This window comes from Amyelois transitella, chromosome 6 (assembly GCF_032362555.1).
Source record: "Amyelois transitella isolate CPQ chromosome 6, ilAmyTran1.1, whole genome shotgun sequence".
Taxonomy (NCBI): domain Eukaryota; kingdom Metazoa; phylum Arthropoda; class Insecta; order Lepidoptera; family Pyralidae; genus Amyelois; species Amyelois transitella.
This window is the reverse complement of record NC_083509.1, coordinates 7,166,085-7,183,513: the sequence shown is the minus strand read 5'-3', so window position 1 is coordinate 7,183,513 and position 17,429 is coordinate 7,166,085. Positions and strand designations below refer to the sequence as shown.

Sequence of the window (17,429 nt, the reverse complement as noted above, 5' to 3'; positions counted from 1 at the left end):
GTTGGCGCACATGTGCGCCACAGCAGATTACGGTGGTGGCGTATATATGTGCACATGCATACATACATATGATCACGTCTTTATCCCTTACGGGGTAGACAGAGCCAACAGTCTTGAAAAGACTGATAGGCCACGTTCAGCTGTTTGGCTTAATGATAGAATTGAGATTCAAATGCAATTGATTATAAACGTAACTTTTTTTATTGATGAGAAGTGAGGCGAAGGAGACTACACATACAGCCATCGCGCGAGGTTTTGAGTAATTAACCGACAGCGATCTTGTAATACGACATCCTAAAATCGACTAAAAAGATCGATTTTTTCGCTCCAAAAGATCGATTTTTCGATCTCAGATCACCATCCCTACTCTCAATCAAGTCGACATTTAGCTATTAACTTATTGTGAATTGTGAAGTCGGAGATGTATGACAATTTTAATCAAACAAGAGTAGTGTATTTCTTTTAGTGTAATCGTGAAAAATCTATTTCATTTCATCTTGGAGGAAGTCGACACGTGAAACATCCATCAGGATTAATCTATACTAATAATTTAAAGCTGAATGTTAAAAATTGGCAATAATGTCTTCAGAAACTGCTCAAGTTAGCTCGTTGCCATTGCCTCCAATGCAATACATAAATTTTTATACCGATGATAATGTACGAAGAAACAGAGCACCTTTACCACCTCGTCCTATACATGACTCTTATTCCATGTTTGGACACCCTTTCAACGCTGACGATACTATAATTCGTTCGTTGGAAAGTCAGGTAAACATTGATTTAATTTGTACAAATTATTACAGTTCTGAAAATGAAATCCCGTTCCTTGATGTGACAAAGGCCTATTTATGTTTCAGGGTTTTCGACGACTATATCCAATGCACTTTGAAAGAAGAAGAGAGTTAAAGAAATTAAACCATTCATTATTAGTTAACTTCTTGGACCTTTTAGATTTACTGGTACATTGTCCAGATTCTCCTAAAAGAGCTGAAAAAGTTGAAGACTTGAGTCTATTGTTTATTCATATCCATCATTTATTGAACGAGTTTAGACCTCATCAAGCAAGAGAGACTTTAAGAGTAATGATGGAATTACAGAAACGCCAAAGAGTTGAAACAGCTGCAAGGTAACCAAACAAATCTATTAATGTTTATACTTATAATAAATTGTCTGTGATGAATTTTTTTAAGAATATATTAAATTCCATCATTTAAGATTGTAGGAACCAATGATTCAATACCTATGTCAATATAATTGCCTAACTCTTACATATAAACCTTATATAAAGACAAATCATATTATTAAAAACTAACTGCCTGCCACTTCATCCACCTTAAATCTAAACATTTAACTTATTATGTTATTCCAATGTCTACGGTATATTACTGCATTTTCATAAAAATCTGTTAGTAGTTTTGCATGAAAGCATAAAATATACACACATCCATACCATCTTTATTTATTTATTAGTAGGACTACCAAAGGGCATGAATATTCCAGCCATGAACATTCATATTACATAAATAACTAGCTGTTACGGTAAACATTGTTTTGCTATATAATTTTTAGTAATTTCTAGTTAAAAAAAATGTTAAGGGTGGACAACCCTTATCACTTAGGGTTGTGAAAAATAGATGTGGGCCGATTCTCAGACCTAAATAATATGCTCCCAAAATTTCATGAGAATCGGTCAAGCTATTTCGGGGGAATATGGGAATAAACATTGTGACAAGAATTTTATATATAAGATATTGTAGAATTGAGAACGTCTCCTTTTAATTGGTTAAAAATAACTATCCCTAACATTATTTTTATGACTTGTATTGTGGGATACTAACTAATCAGTTTTATAAATACAAATACTTATATAGATATGTAGATGAACATAAAAGACCCAGAGAGGTTAAAAAAATTGTTTTTTGAATTCTGTGATATAACTTTAGTAGCCCCTTTAGCCACTCAGGTTATTGAAAAGAACCTTTATCCTTTGTTTGCATTCTAGGTTTGTTCCCATTCAGTCACACTCCGATCTGTAACACTGTTACTCATTGGGAAAAAAATCGTTTTCCCAATGAGTAACACTGTTACACAATGGCACTTTGTATTCCCGATGAGTAACACTGGTTAAGAATATTTTCTATAAAAGCATTTCTAATGTTCGTTTAATTAGTTCTTAATTGAAAAAGAATAAGACATGTAAGGAATTAGTGTAGAAAATACATATTTGTAGTCTTCGATCTTATCTCTTTTTGGCCATCCAGTTCCACGAAAACTTTTGTTTCAATTGTGCTTTGAATTACGCCGCAAGTGAGCTGGCGCCTTAGACTTAGACTCCCTTGAGTCCCTTGTACATTCCTCGATTTAAGCACGCCCAAACTGTCAATCCACTTATGTTTTTTTCTGAAATGCTTTTATAAAAAATATTCTTAACCAGTGTTACTCATCGGGAATACAAAGTGCCATTGTGTAACAGTGTTACTCATTGGGAACATGATAGTTGCAATGTGTACCACTGCTACACAACGGGAATTTTTTTCCCATTGAGTAACAGTGTTACAGATCGGGATGTGACTGAATGGGAACAAACCGCATTACAGCAATATATTTATCAACTGCTGCATTATGTAAGTTTGGTTTTCAGATTCAAAAAACATTTAGACAAAGTACAAGACATTTTGCAGAATGCTCTACAGAGTTTACCTGATCAAAATGAAATTGAATCAAACTTCAAAGTACCAATAGAAATTCTGGAGCAAATGGACTGCGGGCCCAACGACAGTGGTGCTGTTGATCCCTGCTTCGAATTGGACCGCATTATGTGTAATGTTGTTGATAATATGAGATAAGAGATATAATAAATATTATATTTTTTAATCTGAGTTTTTTGTATACCCTTAATTTTACAAATCAAGAAAATACCTACATGCACCTGTGACCTGATAGGTGAGTCAGGGTTTTACACAGCGACTCTTGTTTCTTTCTTCTGCAATTTTGCAGGGTACGTGAGTTAGGTACCCAAACTCTAATTGGATCATTATTACCTACATTCCTGACGATGGTTTCCCTCATTGTAAGAATATCGGTTAGCAAGTAGGAACAGTGCAGTCAAGTTATCAAATTAAACCGCATATCAAGCTACCCTAATAAGGCGAACTCAAAGCAAATTTGGGTAGATTGTTGATTCTTACAAGTCTGCTGGCTCTGTCTACCCCGCAAGAGACATGATTACAGGAATGAATGAAACATAAATAATTTTATTACTGGACATTCGTATACGGTTAAGATTTGATTCGAACTCGGGGTCCCATTCAATTTGTACTACTTTCAAAAACAACATTTCAGAAATTCTATTCGTTATTCAAAAACATCACAGGGGTTATTGTTTTTTAAAGGAGAATAAAATAAACGATTTTTTTTTATCTAAAATCAATTTATATTTACTGGATAATCAACTTCGAAGATTCCTGTGACAAAAATGGTGTGGACAAAGAGATGACAACAATCTGAAACAAGTTATTTTCCACCTAATACTTACCCTCGCGAAAGCAGTGATAAATCATGGTTTTCGTGTATATTATACATAAGTTACTTACCTTAAATTATGTTAGTCCACTGCCAATGTTGTAGTGATGTAATTTAATTTCGTCGACGGACTTATTATAGTGCATCTACATGAAAAATACTTACATACTGAATTCACTAAGTTTATCAGGCGACATGCAGTCTCGCGCTTCGTCAGGTTATCTGGTTAGACTTTACACATTTTAAACAAGAAGTATTACCCCAAATGTTGTGACCTGAGAGTTAAAAACACGGTAAAAAATTACCTGTTTCGCAGATTCTCCATCAACACAAAACTCGGGGATATCCCTTCTCCAGCACGAGCAAAAATAACCTATAAAAAATAAACTGATAAGACGTGGCTCCATTGTAGCTTGCTGTAACTAAAATAACTTAAAGCACCACAAAAGAAACGACGACGGCATCCCGACACGAAGGAAACCTTGAACTTCGAAAACCAAATCATATTTAATTTCTCGACTACCTACTAAGAAATAGATCACTATTTCTTGCTCTAATTATAGATGTCTGTACAATAAACACGCCATATACTTGGAAAATCAATAGTCGCTTAGTCAAGTAAATAAGTCAGTCCGTAAAGTTTAGTAATTACTACGCCTTCTGAAAGGTGCCCCACTGTTCCTAAAGTCACGTCTGCCATAACCCCGACCCCTCCCGGAATTTGGGCCAGAAAATCTGCCGCTATTGTTCAATCTTGAGCTGTATTTGCCAGAGGGAGGCGTGTACATTTTCATGTTCCTATCGCCACTGCGAGAGCGTTTTTCAGGGGATTCTTTGTTGCCATTATCAAAGGTGATAGGACGGTGCCGCTTTTGACCTTGCGAATTCATGTCTTTATCTTCAGTAGCAGCTTCGGAATGCCTTTCCTGGAACAAAGAAAAATAAATTGAGTCTGGTAAATTAGCACACAATATTATAATAGATGCACTTTATTATAAAACTAGCTTTTGACCGCGACATCGTCCGCGTGGTTTATCTTCGCGTAGCTTATGTTTTTCTCAGGGTCAACTCTGACCATAGGCAAAGCATAGCTCTCAGTACCAAATTTCATCAAATCGGATGTCTGTTACGTCTTCACGTCTTAAGAGGTTAAGACGTGAAATCGCAAACAGACAGTTACTTTCGCATTTATAATTTTAGTAGGGATTAAAATATATCTTTGGTAATATTTAGGTACCTACCTCTTTATCAACTTTTTTGGTTGACTGGAACGAAAGCTGAACTTTGCTCTTGAAGCTTGGCGGTGTGCGGAATATATCTCTGATCAGGGTGTTGATATTTGAAGTGGTTTTCAAAGCTGCTACCTTTAACTTATTCTCTTCTGAGTTTGTGTCTACTTTTTTACCCTGCAATTCAAATTTTATAAATTTAAGGGAAGTGCAGGCATGTTACAAAACTTAAATGTAATCTTCACCATAATTTAAAATTGATTACATAAAAATTGATTTAATGAAATCAAAAGCAATAATTACAGACACACTGCACATACCTGTGTAACTTCTTTTAGCTTTTTAATGTAGCCCTGTGTCAATCGAGCAGTGTACTGTAGCCGTAAACGCAGAGCCTTCAGCCTTGCAGGGTCAGCTCCGAGGGCATCTGGGGCTTTGCGACATAATGAATGCAAGCCATACAACGCACACTCCACATGTGAAAACTGAAGAGATGGTGCTTGTTTATTCTCTTCCGAATTAGTTTCTTCTTTTACATTTTCTTCTTTCTTTTCATCTTCTTTTTTCAGTTCTTCTTCTATAGGCGCCTCTGGCAGATAGGTCTGTGGAAATAAATTATAATTAAAAATTAATAATTTCTCTCTACCATTTATTTGGACTCAGTTAAGGCGACAATATGGACATAACAGCCGCTGCTTATGCAGATATTGCTGATATTGTTCACACATTTATCCATAAAATTTTTGTGTGTTTATACTAAAACGAAGCAATTATCTTACCATAAGAACATCATAAACTGCATCAATTTTTTTCTGCGCTTCTTCCAAATCACCACAATGCTCTGAGATTTCAGCGAAAATTTTCAGTAGTTCAAGTTTAGGATCTGTTCCCTCGGGTGTAGTTATATCCTTCCAGCAGGCAAGGACATGATCACAGAAGAAATTGACAAATTGAGTAGAATCCACTTGTGCCTGTAACAAAAACAGTGAATATTAGCAATATTAATTTCATTTAATATGATTAACCATCCTAGAATAACATATCTTGGTTAAATCAGGGAAATTTTGATAAAAGGTCAGATCAAGAATACCCTAAAGCAACAGGTTTGCATGAAGAGATGATGAATGTAGTAGATCATACATTTTGCATTTTACAAATTTAATGTTTCATATAAGTTATTCATTCAACACATAATGTTAAGCATCCATATGAGCTATTTATAAAGGGGCTTTTTAAACTTTGCAATATATGTAATTTTAGAAATAACTTTAAACATTCTTAAATGTTTACAACATACTTATACAAGTATTTATAATAAAATATAGTATCATTGAGTTAGTATCTCGTAATACAAGTTTCGAACTTACTTCGAGGCTAACTCAATCTGTGTAATTTGTCCCATATATATTTATTTATTTACTATATATACTTACCGAAAACAAAGGCAAAGCATGTTGAGAACATTGAAGCACCCTATCAACATACTCTGGATCTTCTGGATGCCAGTCATCTGGAGACAGACCAATAGCAGCAACAAGTTGAACAAGTTCTTTCTTCCCTGCCGGAGTTTTGCCTAGTTTAGACCAAGTAAGCAAATCTATTATGTGCTCAAATTCTTCAGCTACCACATCCTACGGAAACAAAAAAATTGTTTTAAATGTTCAGCATAAAAAATAATTAAGGGGAAACACACAACAAAATGATAACTTGAAATAGAAATGCAAGGGAATATGCTTTGATAAAAAAAAAACAGAATACCTCTAAGATCTTTTTGCATTCAGCAATAATTAGATCTTCTGCTTCCTTATTGATGACTTCCCTTCCTAGCTGTTTCACTTTTGTTGCCAAAAACTTAATACACCTTTCTCGTACTATCTCATTGGTGACTTCGCTGTCTGTGCTTTGGTGAATTTGTGAAAACAACCCCATCAGTGCCCCCTTAGGATCAGTTTTCAGGATAGCAAGTAAAGAATTGGTGACAATATTAATCTCTGTCACATCATCAGACTGCAACAACTGAGCTAAGATATCAGCAATTCTCTGAGTATGTTCTTTGTGGTCCTTGCACAGCGATGGCAAATCTTTAATTGCTTGTTTGCGGATCTAGAAATGAGAATGCAAGTTGCAATTGATAATTCGATGAAATGCATATCCCAAATAAATATAAAAAAGAATAATTATATACTGGCCAAATTACAACTATTGATATAGATGCTAGACTAACAATTTTATCTTGTTTTACTTTAGGGTTAACATTGGTAACATCCTCATCTCCATAGAGGATCCCAGGGTGCAACTTTTGACTATGATTTAAGATCCAGTCAAGTTTTTCCAGAACTCTGTAGGGGAACCTAACCCATGAAATACTACTACATGCATACATAAAATCACTCCTCTTAAAATATATATATTTTTATTTCTCCGCAAATGACTCTCGCGATGTTGATTTAATTGTGCGTAACATAGCAACTTTGAGGGATTATTCAACAACGGAAATACATTAGAATAGTAGAATATCTCTCTCCCATAGATGTTAAAATTGAAAGAATGATGATTTGAATTTCTCCTCTTGAAATACTAATAAATAACACTAAATGAATGTGGTCCTTTTCTAAAGTGCCATGAACTGTACAGACTAAATTGACAATGCAAAATTTTACAAAAACAATATCTTTTTATTCTCAGACAGAAAAAGTTTGTATTCAGATGGTGATATCTGATCACCATCAACATTTATAAATACCACACTCTAATAATGTGTTAATTTATTAACCATCATTGGTCAATCAATTATGTAGTTAAACAAAATGAGGATTACATTTAAATTGTATACTTACAGCTACGTCATCATCCTCACAAAGATCGAATTGGGCCTCTATTGCCTGTTCTGCAAGATTAGGAAAGCTGCTGAAGAATTTTGCAATGAATTGTGACGCTAGACGTTTCTCCTTATCTGATCCTTTTACAGCAGCTAATATTTCGAGATACTCTTTTTCATGCTGCAATCAGAAAAAAATTAATGTATCGTAATTGAAATTAAGGGGAATTAAATAGGTAATTTTTTGGAAAAGTGATAATTTAGATTACCTTCGAAATGTCATGCTTGGCGTCGGCTAGCACGCCGTAATTTTGGTATAACTTTTCTATGTTATCAGTAGCCATTATTAACAAATTTTAATATTTCACTTTGATCTGTACTTATTAAGCGAATTTTAATAAATAATAACAGAAATTGTTAAAAATTACAGAGAAATAAAGAAAACCTCAAACAGCACATACACCACGGAGAATTCGAAACGAAACATAGAGCAAGCAAAGATAATGTAAGTATAATGTAATCACTACTAGGGATGGAGATATGAAATCGAACTATCGATTTTTCATGCCCGAAAAAATCGATTTATTACAACAATATGCGGTACGGAATGTTTCTGAAAATCGTCATTCAATTTTGTTTTTTGTTCTGGTAAAATCCATAAAATTATTTAAATTAAGTAAAATGTATCTATAATATTACGGTGTTGCCGATAAAAGGGTAAATAAATTATCAAGATGACTGTATGATTAGTCCTTCGCCTCCATTTAATCTATACATATAATAAAACAGTAAAAATATTTTGTCTGTACATTTAGTATTTTTGACTGAAATGGATAGAGGAACACTTAGAATGAATAATAGAAAGCAAACATATTTTTTTTTAATTTCTTGTCTGTCTGTCTGTCTGTCTGTATGTATGATCACGATTATCTCTGAAAGTACTGAACCGATTTACTTCAAACTTTTACCAATTGCTTTGTTTTAACTCAGAAGAACATTTAAAGTTTGTTGAATGAACTCAAGGCATGAGTTTGTACTCATTTATCATTGTACGACAGCAAAATACCTATAACATATAAATATAAGTGAAAATCAGTTTTGCCGCACATAACATGCGTAATTCTCACGTAAAAAGATTTTTCGTTTGTCTACTTTAGTCTACTTTAGTACCGTGTGGTTCCCGGCACCAATACAAAAAAGAATAGGACCACTCCATCTCTTTACCATGGATGTCGTAAAAGGCGACTAAGGGTTAGGCTTACAAACTTGGGATTTTTTTAGGCGATGGGCGAGCAACCTGTCACTATTTGAATCTCAATTCTATCATTAAGCCAAATAGGGGAACGTGGCCATTCAGTATTTTCAAGCGAGCAACAGAGCCAACAGCTCTGTTTACCCCGCAAGGGATATAGACGTGACCATATGTATGTATGTAGCCTACTTTAATTTCGACATCACCGCAACGGCCTCGATAGTCCAGTGGTTGGCGCATGAGACTGTGAAGTTAGCGGTCCAAGTTCAAGCCCCAACAAAAACATGATATTTTTTTATTTATTATTTTTTTGTGTTGTTTGAGTATTTTATTTAAAAAAAAACTGAAAATCAAAATACTACAAACTTCATAGGATAATAAAACGGTAAAAATATTTTGTCTGTACATTTAATATTTTGACGGAAACGGATAGAGTTTTTTTACATTTTTTGTCTGTCTGTCTGTATCTGTCTGTATGATCAAGATTCAACTCGAAATTAACGCGGACGAAGTTGCGGGCAACAGCTAGTACAAAAATATGTAGTTTGTTTGCCACCAAAAAAAAAAAAATATTGGTGAGAGATCAGTTGTTATTCATTAAAATAGATTTATATTTACACTGTAAATGCAATCTTGGAAAAAAATCGTTTTTTTTTTAAATAGATCATCAATTAGACTTCGATTATTTCGTGTGAATACATCCGCTTACGATTCGAATCGATTCAGAAGGCGATCTTTTTCAGAAATAATCGCCAACCTTAATCATTACGTCTCAACCTAAAGTAGGAAGGTTATTTTGCTTAGGGGAGTGGGCGTACCATAGATCGCTTGCACAACGTTGTGTGTACTTGATAACGCAAACGTTGTGGCTGACTTTGACAACAATCTTTTTCTACAACGTCAATCAAATTCAACGTTGCCTCCTGTCGCGGCATCGCGGTTGTTCCAATCCCAGGTATATTATCCAACTAGCGACCCGCCCCGGCTTCGCACGGATGCACAGCCGATACTAAATATATCTCTATTAAAACTAACTAAAGGACCGCCCGCAAAGCGGCTAACTAAGTCTTGCTCCCGGCAAAAGTGTCACTTTTGCCTGCAGTCCCGGGCCGTGCAACAGAAATCGTAATATTTTAATTTCACCACAACTTCAAAACCAAACGTCCAATTATAATTATTCAAAGACCAAATATTATCTACATAAACTGTACTTATTGATGAAATTATTTATTTTGATAAGGATTTAATAAAAAAACGCGTTTAAATGTAGACCAAAAAAATTCAAGATTTTTAAATAACTTTTTGGTTGATTTTTTTCAGTTTGTGTCCGAAAAATCCAAATATATTACGGAACCCTATTTTTTTCCAAAATAAAATATAGTCTATGTTACTCGTGGATAATGTAGCTTTCGAATGGTGAAAGAATTTTTAAAATCGGTCCAGTAGTTTTTGAGCCTATTCATTACAATCAAACAAACAAAGTTTTCCTCTTTATAATATTAGTGTAGATATCTTACGACATCTATGGGAGAGAGATATTCTACTATTCTAAAGTAGTACAATTCTATTGTACCACACGGAATTTTATTTCCGTTGTCGAATAATCCCTCAAAGTTGTTTCGTTACGCGCAATGACATCAACATCGCGAGAGTCGTTTGCGGAGAAATAAAAATATTAACAACGACAACGAAAGGAACAAACAAACATCGCTCTTGCTGCCGCTCGTCGAACTGATGTTAAAAAGAGATGGGCATTAAGCCTGGGTAAAGATTTTATTTTCATGGAAATGAGAGCGTTAAGGTGGAGTACCTTAACGCTGGGTTATAATATGTATTATAACGCTGGGTTATAATATTTACGGCTTCTGTGGCGCAGCGGTACTACGCTTGTCTGTGACACCGGAGGTCCCGCGTTCGTATCCCGGCCAGGGCATGATGAGAAAAGAACTTTTTCTGATTGTCCTGGGTCTTGGATGTTTATCTATAGTCTAAGTATTTATTATAAAATATAGTATCGTTGAGTTAGTATCTCGTAACACAAGTCTCGAACTTACTTCGAGGCTAACTCAATCAGTGTAATTTGTCCCGTATATATTTATATTTATTTATATTTGTATTACTCATTAATGATGGGTGTGAAATTGAGTGACCGGATAAGGAACAGCGTGATAAGGGAATGTTGTGATGTGTTTGGAAAACATTGTGCGGGCGTTGACGAAGTTTCATTGCATTATGTAGGTATAAAACGACACATAACCAGACCTTACCGTAGGTGCTGTATCTTTATACTGTTCGTCCATCGCCCAATGAAGTAACAAAACTAACAAAATAAACGAACAGTCAGTATATTTCAAATTAGCTGTAGCCCGCGACTTCGTACGCGTGAAAGAGTCTCAAATCCCACAGGAATTAGTCTTTGTGGCATTTACAAAAAGTACCTACCTAACGTCATTCTCCAGACTGTTCTTAGTCCACGCAAATAACCAAATTTTATTACCATAAAAACGGTTCTAGTGAGTTAATCTTAAAAGATAGACAAATAGTGTGGTGGTCATTATTTTAAATTATTTCAAGAGGAATAATTCTTTCATACATATACAGTATAGGGTGACATTTAAAACAACTGCATCCTTTTAAACAAAGACTATACCCAAGCTTATGAGCCGTTTGAGCCTATTTTTATTTAAATTAAACGTCATCATTTTCACATTTAAAAAACCCTCAAAAACTACGTCACACGCTTTATTAAAGACCAATACTACAAAAAGAAATTAAAACTAAACATGTAAATAAATGTCTGAAAAATAAATTATTTTTCTAGTATAAAGATCTAGTAAAGTACAGAGTTGTCGAGGTCGCTCAGCTGAATAAATTGGTCGTTGACCTCTGAATCTTACGCGTCGCTTTTCCGCCGGCCTGGGTGGTATGACGTATTTAGGATCGTGGATTTTGATACTTTTATTTTTTTCGTACTTTCTGAAATTTGAACCGATATTTTTCTTTTAAAGTTTTTAAATATCCTTTAGATAGTACACTTAACAGTTAAATTTATGCAGGTGAATTTGAAGTCACCCTGTATTTTTAGTATCTTGAAACGTTTTCGCAGCGCACGCCACGGAAGCCATCAAGGATAAATAATTTTCCCCGTTTTTTTTCACATTTTCTTTTATTTTTTCGCTCCTAATAGTTGCAGCGTGGTGTAATATAGCCTAAAGCCTTCCTCAATAAATGGTCTATTCAACACATAATAATTTTTCAATTGGAACCAGTAGTTCCTGAGATTAGCGCGTTCAAACAAACAAACTCTTGAGCTTTATAATATTAGTAAAGATGTCATGAACTAACTACCTATGACTCGTTGACAGAGTTTTCTCTATCTACGCTATTTTAAGGTTGAATGATAAACTAATTTACTCGTGAACGCCTTCATTTCTGGGTACCAAACCAATCACCTATAACGGGAGTAGGCTATAATTCACGTGTTTACATGTGATTCCGTCGACAATGTAAACTAGTCGAAAACTTTAGTGATTTATCAACTACTTTACGAATGACCATAAACGGTCTTGTTGCGTCGACGGAAAAATCGTCAACGACACACATCACACACCCTCCACTAAGCTAGAAATTTTAAACTACAAATCTTTGAATGATGTATCAAAACGAATGAATGAAAAACAGACACCACCCTTAGAGGTTCAATTTTCAATCTCCTTGCATCACCCCAAATACCACCCACACCGCACTCGCCAACTGTAGTCGACGAAAAGGCGTCAACGACGCCAGATTGTTAAAACAAGCTCTATTGTCTCGTGTTTATGACTCATATTTTTGTCGAGCAATAGGCTTGTGTCAACTAACAATGAAACTAATGGATGAATGTTTCTAGGTAGGTAGGTTTCTAAATTGTAATATTTAAACAAGGAAAACCGAAATAATTCCACATAAAAATTTAAGATTTTTATTTTTACTTATGATTATCAAATAAATACCCCCCGGCCCCTCCGTTAAAAAAAGAAAGTCTTAAAACCATCTCCTCCCAACGTCTTTTTATTGTTTCTCATTTGTTTTGAATATTAGATACAAATTTTTTTAATTAAACTGAAGTTTTTGAGTAATAGGTAATACTTTAAAAAATATCTAGCCCAGATTTATGAAAATGGGCGTTAGGAACTTTAAACAAAAAAATTACTTACCTACACGATTGTTACGAGCTATAAAAATAGTTTTAAATATGTAAACTTTGGTCCTTTTGCATAAAGGTTTACGATATCTATTTAAAGCTTAATGTATCCAACCATAATCACTTTTAAGCATAACTTTGTAAAGCATAAATAAATTTAAACGTAGATAACAATATCAAACCTATCCTAGTTTTTATTGACACAGTTTAAAGCTCCGCTTGCTCAATTTTGTGTCTCTCCATTTGTTAAACCTAAGTAGGTAGGTATGCCTACTTATATCTTTTTTTTGCGGGCGGCTACTGCCCTCTAAAATCCTGTTTTAAAAATCTCTAACCTACGTTATAGAAATTGAAGCTTTGCGATGATCAGAAGTAACATAATAACATACATACATACATACATAAAATCACGCCTCTTTCCCGGAGGGGTAGGCAGAGACTACCTCTTTCCACTTGCCACGATCTCTGCATACTTCTTTCGCTTCGTCCACATTCATAACTCTCTTCATACAAGCTCGGCGGTTTCGGGTACTTTTGACCTGACCCTTTACCAGGACGTCCTTAATTTGATCAAGATACGTTCGTCTAGGTCTTCCCACTCCGACCTTTCCCTCCACACTCTCCTTGTATATCTGCTTAGTCAACCTGCTTTCATTCATCCTCTCCACATGACCGAACCATCTTAACATACCCTTTTCTATTCCTGTAACTACATCTTCTTTCACATCACAACATTCCCTTATCACGCTGTTCCTTATCCTGTCACTCAATTTCACACCCATCATACTCCTTAACGCTCTCATTTCCACTGCATTTATTCTGCTTTCATGCTTCTTTTGCCATACCCAACTTTCACTCCCATACATTAATGTCGGGACCAACACGCCCCTGTGCACAGCCAGTCGAGCCTTTTTGGATAGTTTCTGACTGCTCATAAAGGCATGCAAAGCTCCATTCACCATGTTCCCCGCGTTCACTCTCCTTTCAATATCACTATCATACTTGCCATCTGATGTAAACTTTGATCCTAGATATACAAACTCTTTCACTTGCTCCACTTTTTCTCCTCCAATCAAAATATTACATGCTGTCATTTCTTTCTCCATTTCAAAAACCAGTGTTTTAGTTTTACTTACGTTCACTTTCATTCCTTTCTCTTTTAAAGCTTCATGCATACAGTTTACCATCTCCTGTAACTCCTCCGCTGATGACGCCAGTATAACCTGATCGTCGGCATAGAGCAGACATTTGACGAGTAACTCATTCATCCTTAATCCACTTTTAGACTCTTTCAAATCTGTCAAACAGCTATCCATAAATAGGTTGAACAGCCACGGTGACGCAACACATCCTTGCCTAACGCCTTTCTCAATCTTAAACCACTCAGTGTGCGCTCCGTTTATCCTGACACAAGCACTCGAATCCTCATATAAGGATTTCAGTGCTCGTATTAAGAGACTGCTCACCCCATGCATAGAAAGTGCTGACCACAATTCATTCCTCTCAACTCTGTCATAACATAATAACAACAACATAATAAACCTATAATTATTCACAATTAGATTTTTTGTCCTTCACATTTTTTCGCTGTGGCTACCTCCGATCCTAGTGTATGCTGTGCCCACCTGAACCACCCCCTGTTTCCCCGATTTAGTTCTGTGACTGGGAAGATTTTGGAATTTATTTTAATTTCATAAATTACAACATACCTACATTCAAACATACTTATATAAATTCACATCTATATCCCATGCGGGGTAGACACAGCCAACAGTCTTGAAAATACTGATTGGCAACGTTCAGCTGTTTGGCAAATGGTAGAATTGAGATTCAAATAGTGTCAGGTTGCTAGCCCATCGCCTAAAAGAAGATTCCAAGTTTATAAGCCTATCTCTTTGTCGCCTTTTACGACATCCATGGGAAAGAGATGAAGTTGTTCTTAATGGAAGTTGGTCCTATTCTTTTGTAATGGTGCCGTGTGGTTCCCGGCACCATTACAAAAGAATAGGACCACTCCATCTCTTTCCCACGGATGTCGTAAGAGCCGACTAAGGGATAGACTTGGGATTCCTCTTTAATGTAAATCCCTGCCAATCTAAGGTCTGCCGCGCCGATGGATGCATGGCTAGGGGCGAGCCTAGTCTCGAGCGTGCCACTTCCGCCATGGGGTTGGGCGACCCCCAGGTAATGGCTAGCCTTACCCTGGCATGCGGGGCTCTGCTGGGGCGGACAAAATTTTTCCCTAGCGTCTCGTGGGAATCGCATTATGAACCTTAAAAAGCATAGAAATGGCGGCGATGGTGTCCGCACCCCATCACGTCTCGTTCCCGGCGGGAGCGGTATGCGGTCTGCTGAAAGCCGCTTTGCGACGATGAATGTAAGAGGAGGAATGAAGGATAAGATTGAGGAAGTATGCCAGATGATGGATGAAAGACGTTTGGATGTGTTGTGCGTGAATGAAACGAAGCGGAAAGGATGCGACGCGACGCAGCACGGCCCTTACACGGCGTATTGGTCTGGAATTTCCAGTACCAGCCGAGGCTGTCAAGGGGTCGGTCTAATTCTTTCTGCACGAATGGCTGAGTGCGTGAATGAGTATGAGTGTGTCAGCCCTCGTCTTCTATGGATTAGGCTGAAAGTTGGAATCACTCGGATCTTCGTTCTAGGTGTTTATGCACCTTGGGATGTGGGTTCGAGGGGTACAACATCAGCAAAAAGCGAAAACGAGGAGTTCTGGAATAGTGTAAGAGAAGTATTGAAAGTTACCAAGCCAAATGAGAAGATTATTATGTTAGGTGATTTTAATGGATGGGTGGGTGTAAAGCGTGATGGATATGAAAAGGTGCTTGGTGCGTTTGGTGACGAAAAGGTGAATGATAATGGAAGAAGTGTATTAGAAATTTGTCTAGAGTGGGATGTTTTTGTGTCGAACTCAATGTTTCAACATAAAGAGATCCACACCTACACAAGAGTGGAAGGTATTTTAAAAAGTATGATAGACTTTGTGATTGTAGATGAAAGATTGAAGAACAAAGTGCTGGATACCCGTGCATATCGCGGTGCTGGCATTGACTCGGACCATTTACTGGTGATATCCCGGATAAGGGGTATCTTCAATCGCTGGCGGCACAGGGTAAGGGAGCAAACCAGCGCTTTGGAAAGAGTAAAAGTGGAAAATTTGCAAGATATGGATGTAGGTAAGAAGTATATTAATAGACTGAAGGATGAATTTGAAGATTTAGATGAAATAAGCGATATTGAAGATGGATGGAAGGAACTTAAAGAAAGAATTGTGAAAGTAGCTGTTGAAGTGTGTGGTGTAAGTAGAAGAAGGAAAGGAAAAAAATCACAAAAATGCGTGGATGAGTAAAGATGTGCAAGAACTTGTGCGATTAAAGAAGAAAGCATGGCTGGATTTGTTAGCAGCAAAAGCTAACTTAAGAATGCAAGAGGTTATAGATGAAGATGTGAATGAAGCACGTAAGGAATATAAGAAAATGAAAGATTTGGTTAAGAAAGCTGTGATTAGAAAGAAAGAAGAGTATAAAGAGGATTTTGATAAAAGGCTATCAGAAGACTTTCAGTCAAATCTGAAAGTATTCTGGAAATCCGTAAGGTCAGCCCGAGGAAATACTATAACCAGAGAGCTGACTAGGATCAGATGCCAGGATGGTAGCGTTGTGAAAGGAGAAGAATGTGTACTAAAGATATGGAAGGACTATTTTGAAAGTTTATTTGAAAAAAAGGAAGGAAATAAGAAAGATTTCTGCTATAGCGAAGAAAAAGAGAATGAGATGGAAGGCGAAATTGAAATGTTCGAAATTGTGGAAGCACTTAAGAGTATGAAAGCGGGAAAGGCTGCTGGGTGTGATAGAGTGTCGGTCGAGATGCTTAAAGCAGGAAAAGGCGTAGTAGCTAGTCAGTTGTACTGCCTTTTCAATTTGTGTTGGAGAAGCGGCCGAGTACCAAAAGATTGGTGTAAGGCTGTTATCGTGCCACTTTACAAAGGAAAAGGGTCACAGCTGGACTGCAAAAATTATCGTGGTATAAGCCTGCTTAGCGTCGTCGGCAAATTGTATGCTAAGGTATTGATTAATAGAGTCAGGAATGAAACTGATGACAAAATATGGGATGCTCAAGCGGGATTTCGAAAGGGAATGGGATGTACTGATCAGGTCTTTTCCTTGCGGTGCATAGCCGAAAAGTTTTTGGCCAAGAGTCAAAAAGTCTATTGCACATTCGTAGATCTGGAAAAGGCCTATGACAGAGTTGAGAGGAATGAATTGTGGTCAGCACTTTCTATGCATGGGGTGAGCAGTCTCTTAATACGAGCACTGAAATCCTTATATGAGGATTCGAGTGCTTGTGTCAGGATAAACGGAGCGCACACTGAGTGGTTTAAGATTGAGAAAGGCGTTAGGCAAG

At 36.4% G+C, this 17,429-nt stretch overlaps 2 protein-coding genes across 2 annotated transcripts; one reads left to right on the top strand and one right to left on the bottom strand.

Moving 5' to 3' along the window:
• Nucleotides 1-383: 383 nt before the first annotated feature.
• LOC106131150 (mediator of RNA polymerase II transcription subunit 7) lies at nt 384-2,874 on the top strand. Its single transcript, XM_013330148.2, has 3 exons — nt 384-768; nt 858-1,126; nt 2,642-2,874. The coding sequence occupies exons 1-3, from the start codon at nt 580-582 to the stop codon at nt 2,844-2,846; spliced, it is 663 nt and encodes a 220-aa protein (XP_013185602.1). The 5' UTR covers nt 384-579; the 3' UTR covers nt 2,847-2,874.
• A 544-nt stretch (nt 2,875-3,418) lies between these two features.
• On the bottom strand, nt 3,419-8,074 carry LOC106131138 (apoptosis inhibitor 5). The gene is made up of 8 exons (XM_013330134.2): nt 7,839-8,074; nt 7,589-7,750; nt 6,510-6,854; nt 6,185-6,382; nt 5,531-5,722; nt 5,072-5,353; nt 4,764-4,928; nt 3,419-4,448 (listed from the first exon to the last, which is right to left on the bottom strand). The coding sequence occupies exons 1-8, from the start codon at nt 7,911-7,913 to the stop codon at nt 4,164-4,166; spliced, it is 1,704 nt and encodes a 567-aa protein (XP_013185588.2). The 5' UTR covers nt 7,914-8,074; the 3' UTR covers nt 3,419-4,163.
• Between the last annotated feature and the right edge of the window lie 9,355 nt (nt 8,075-17,429).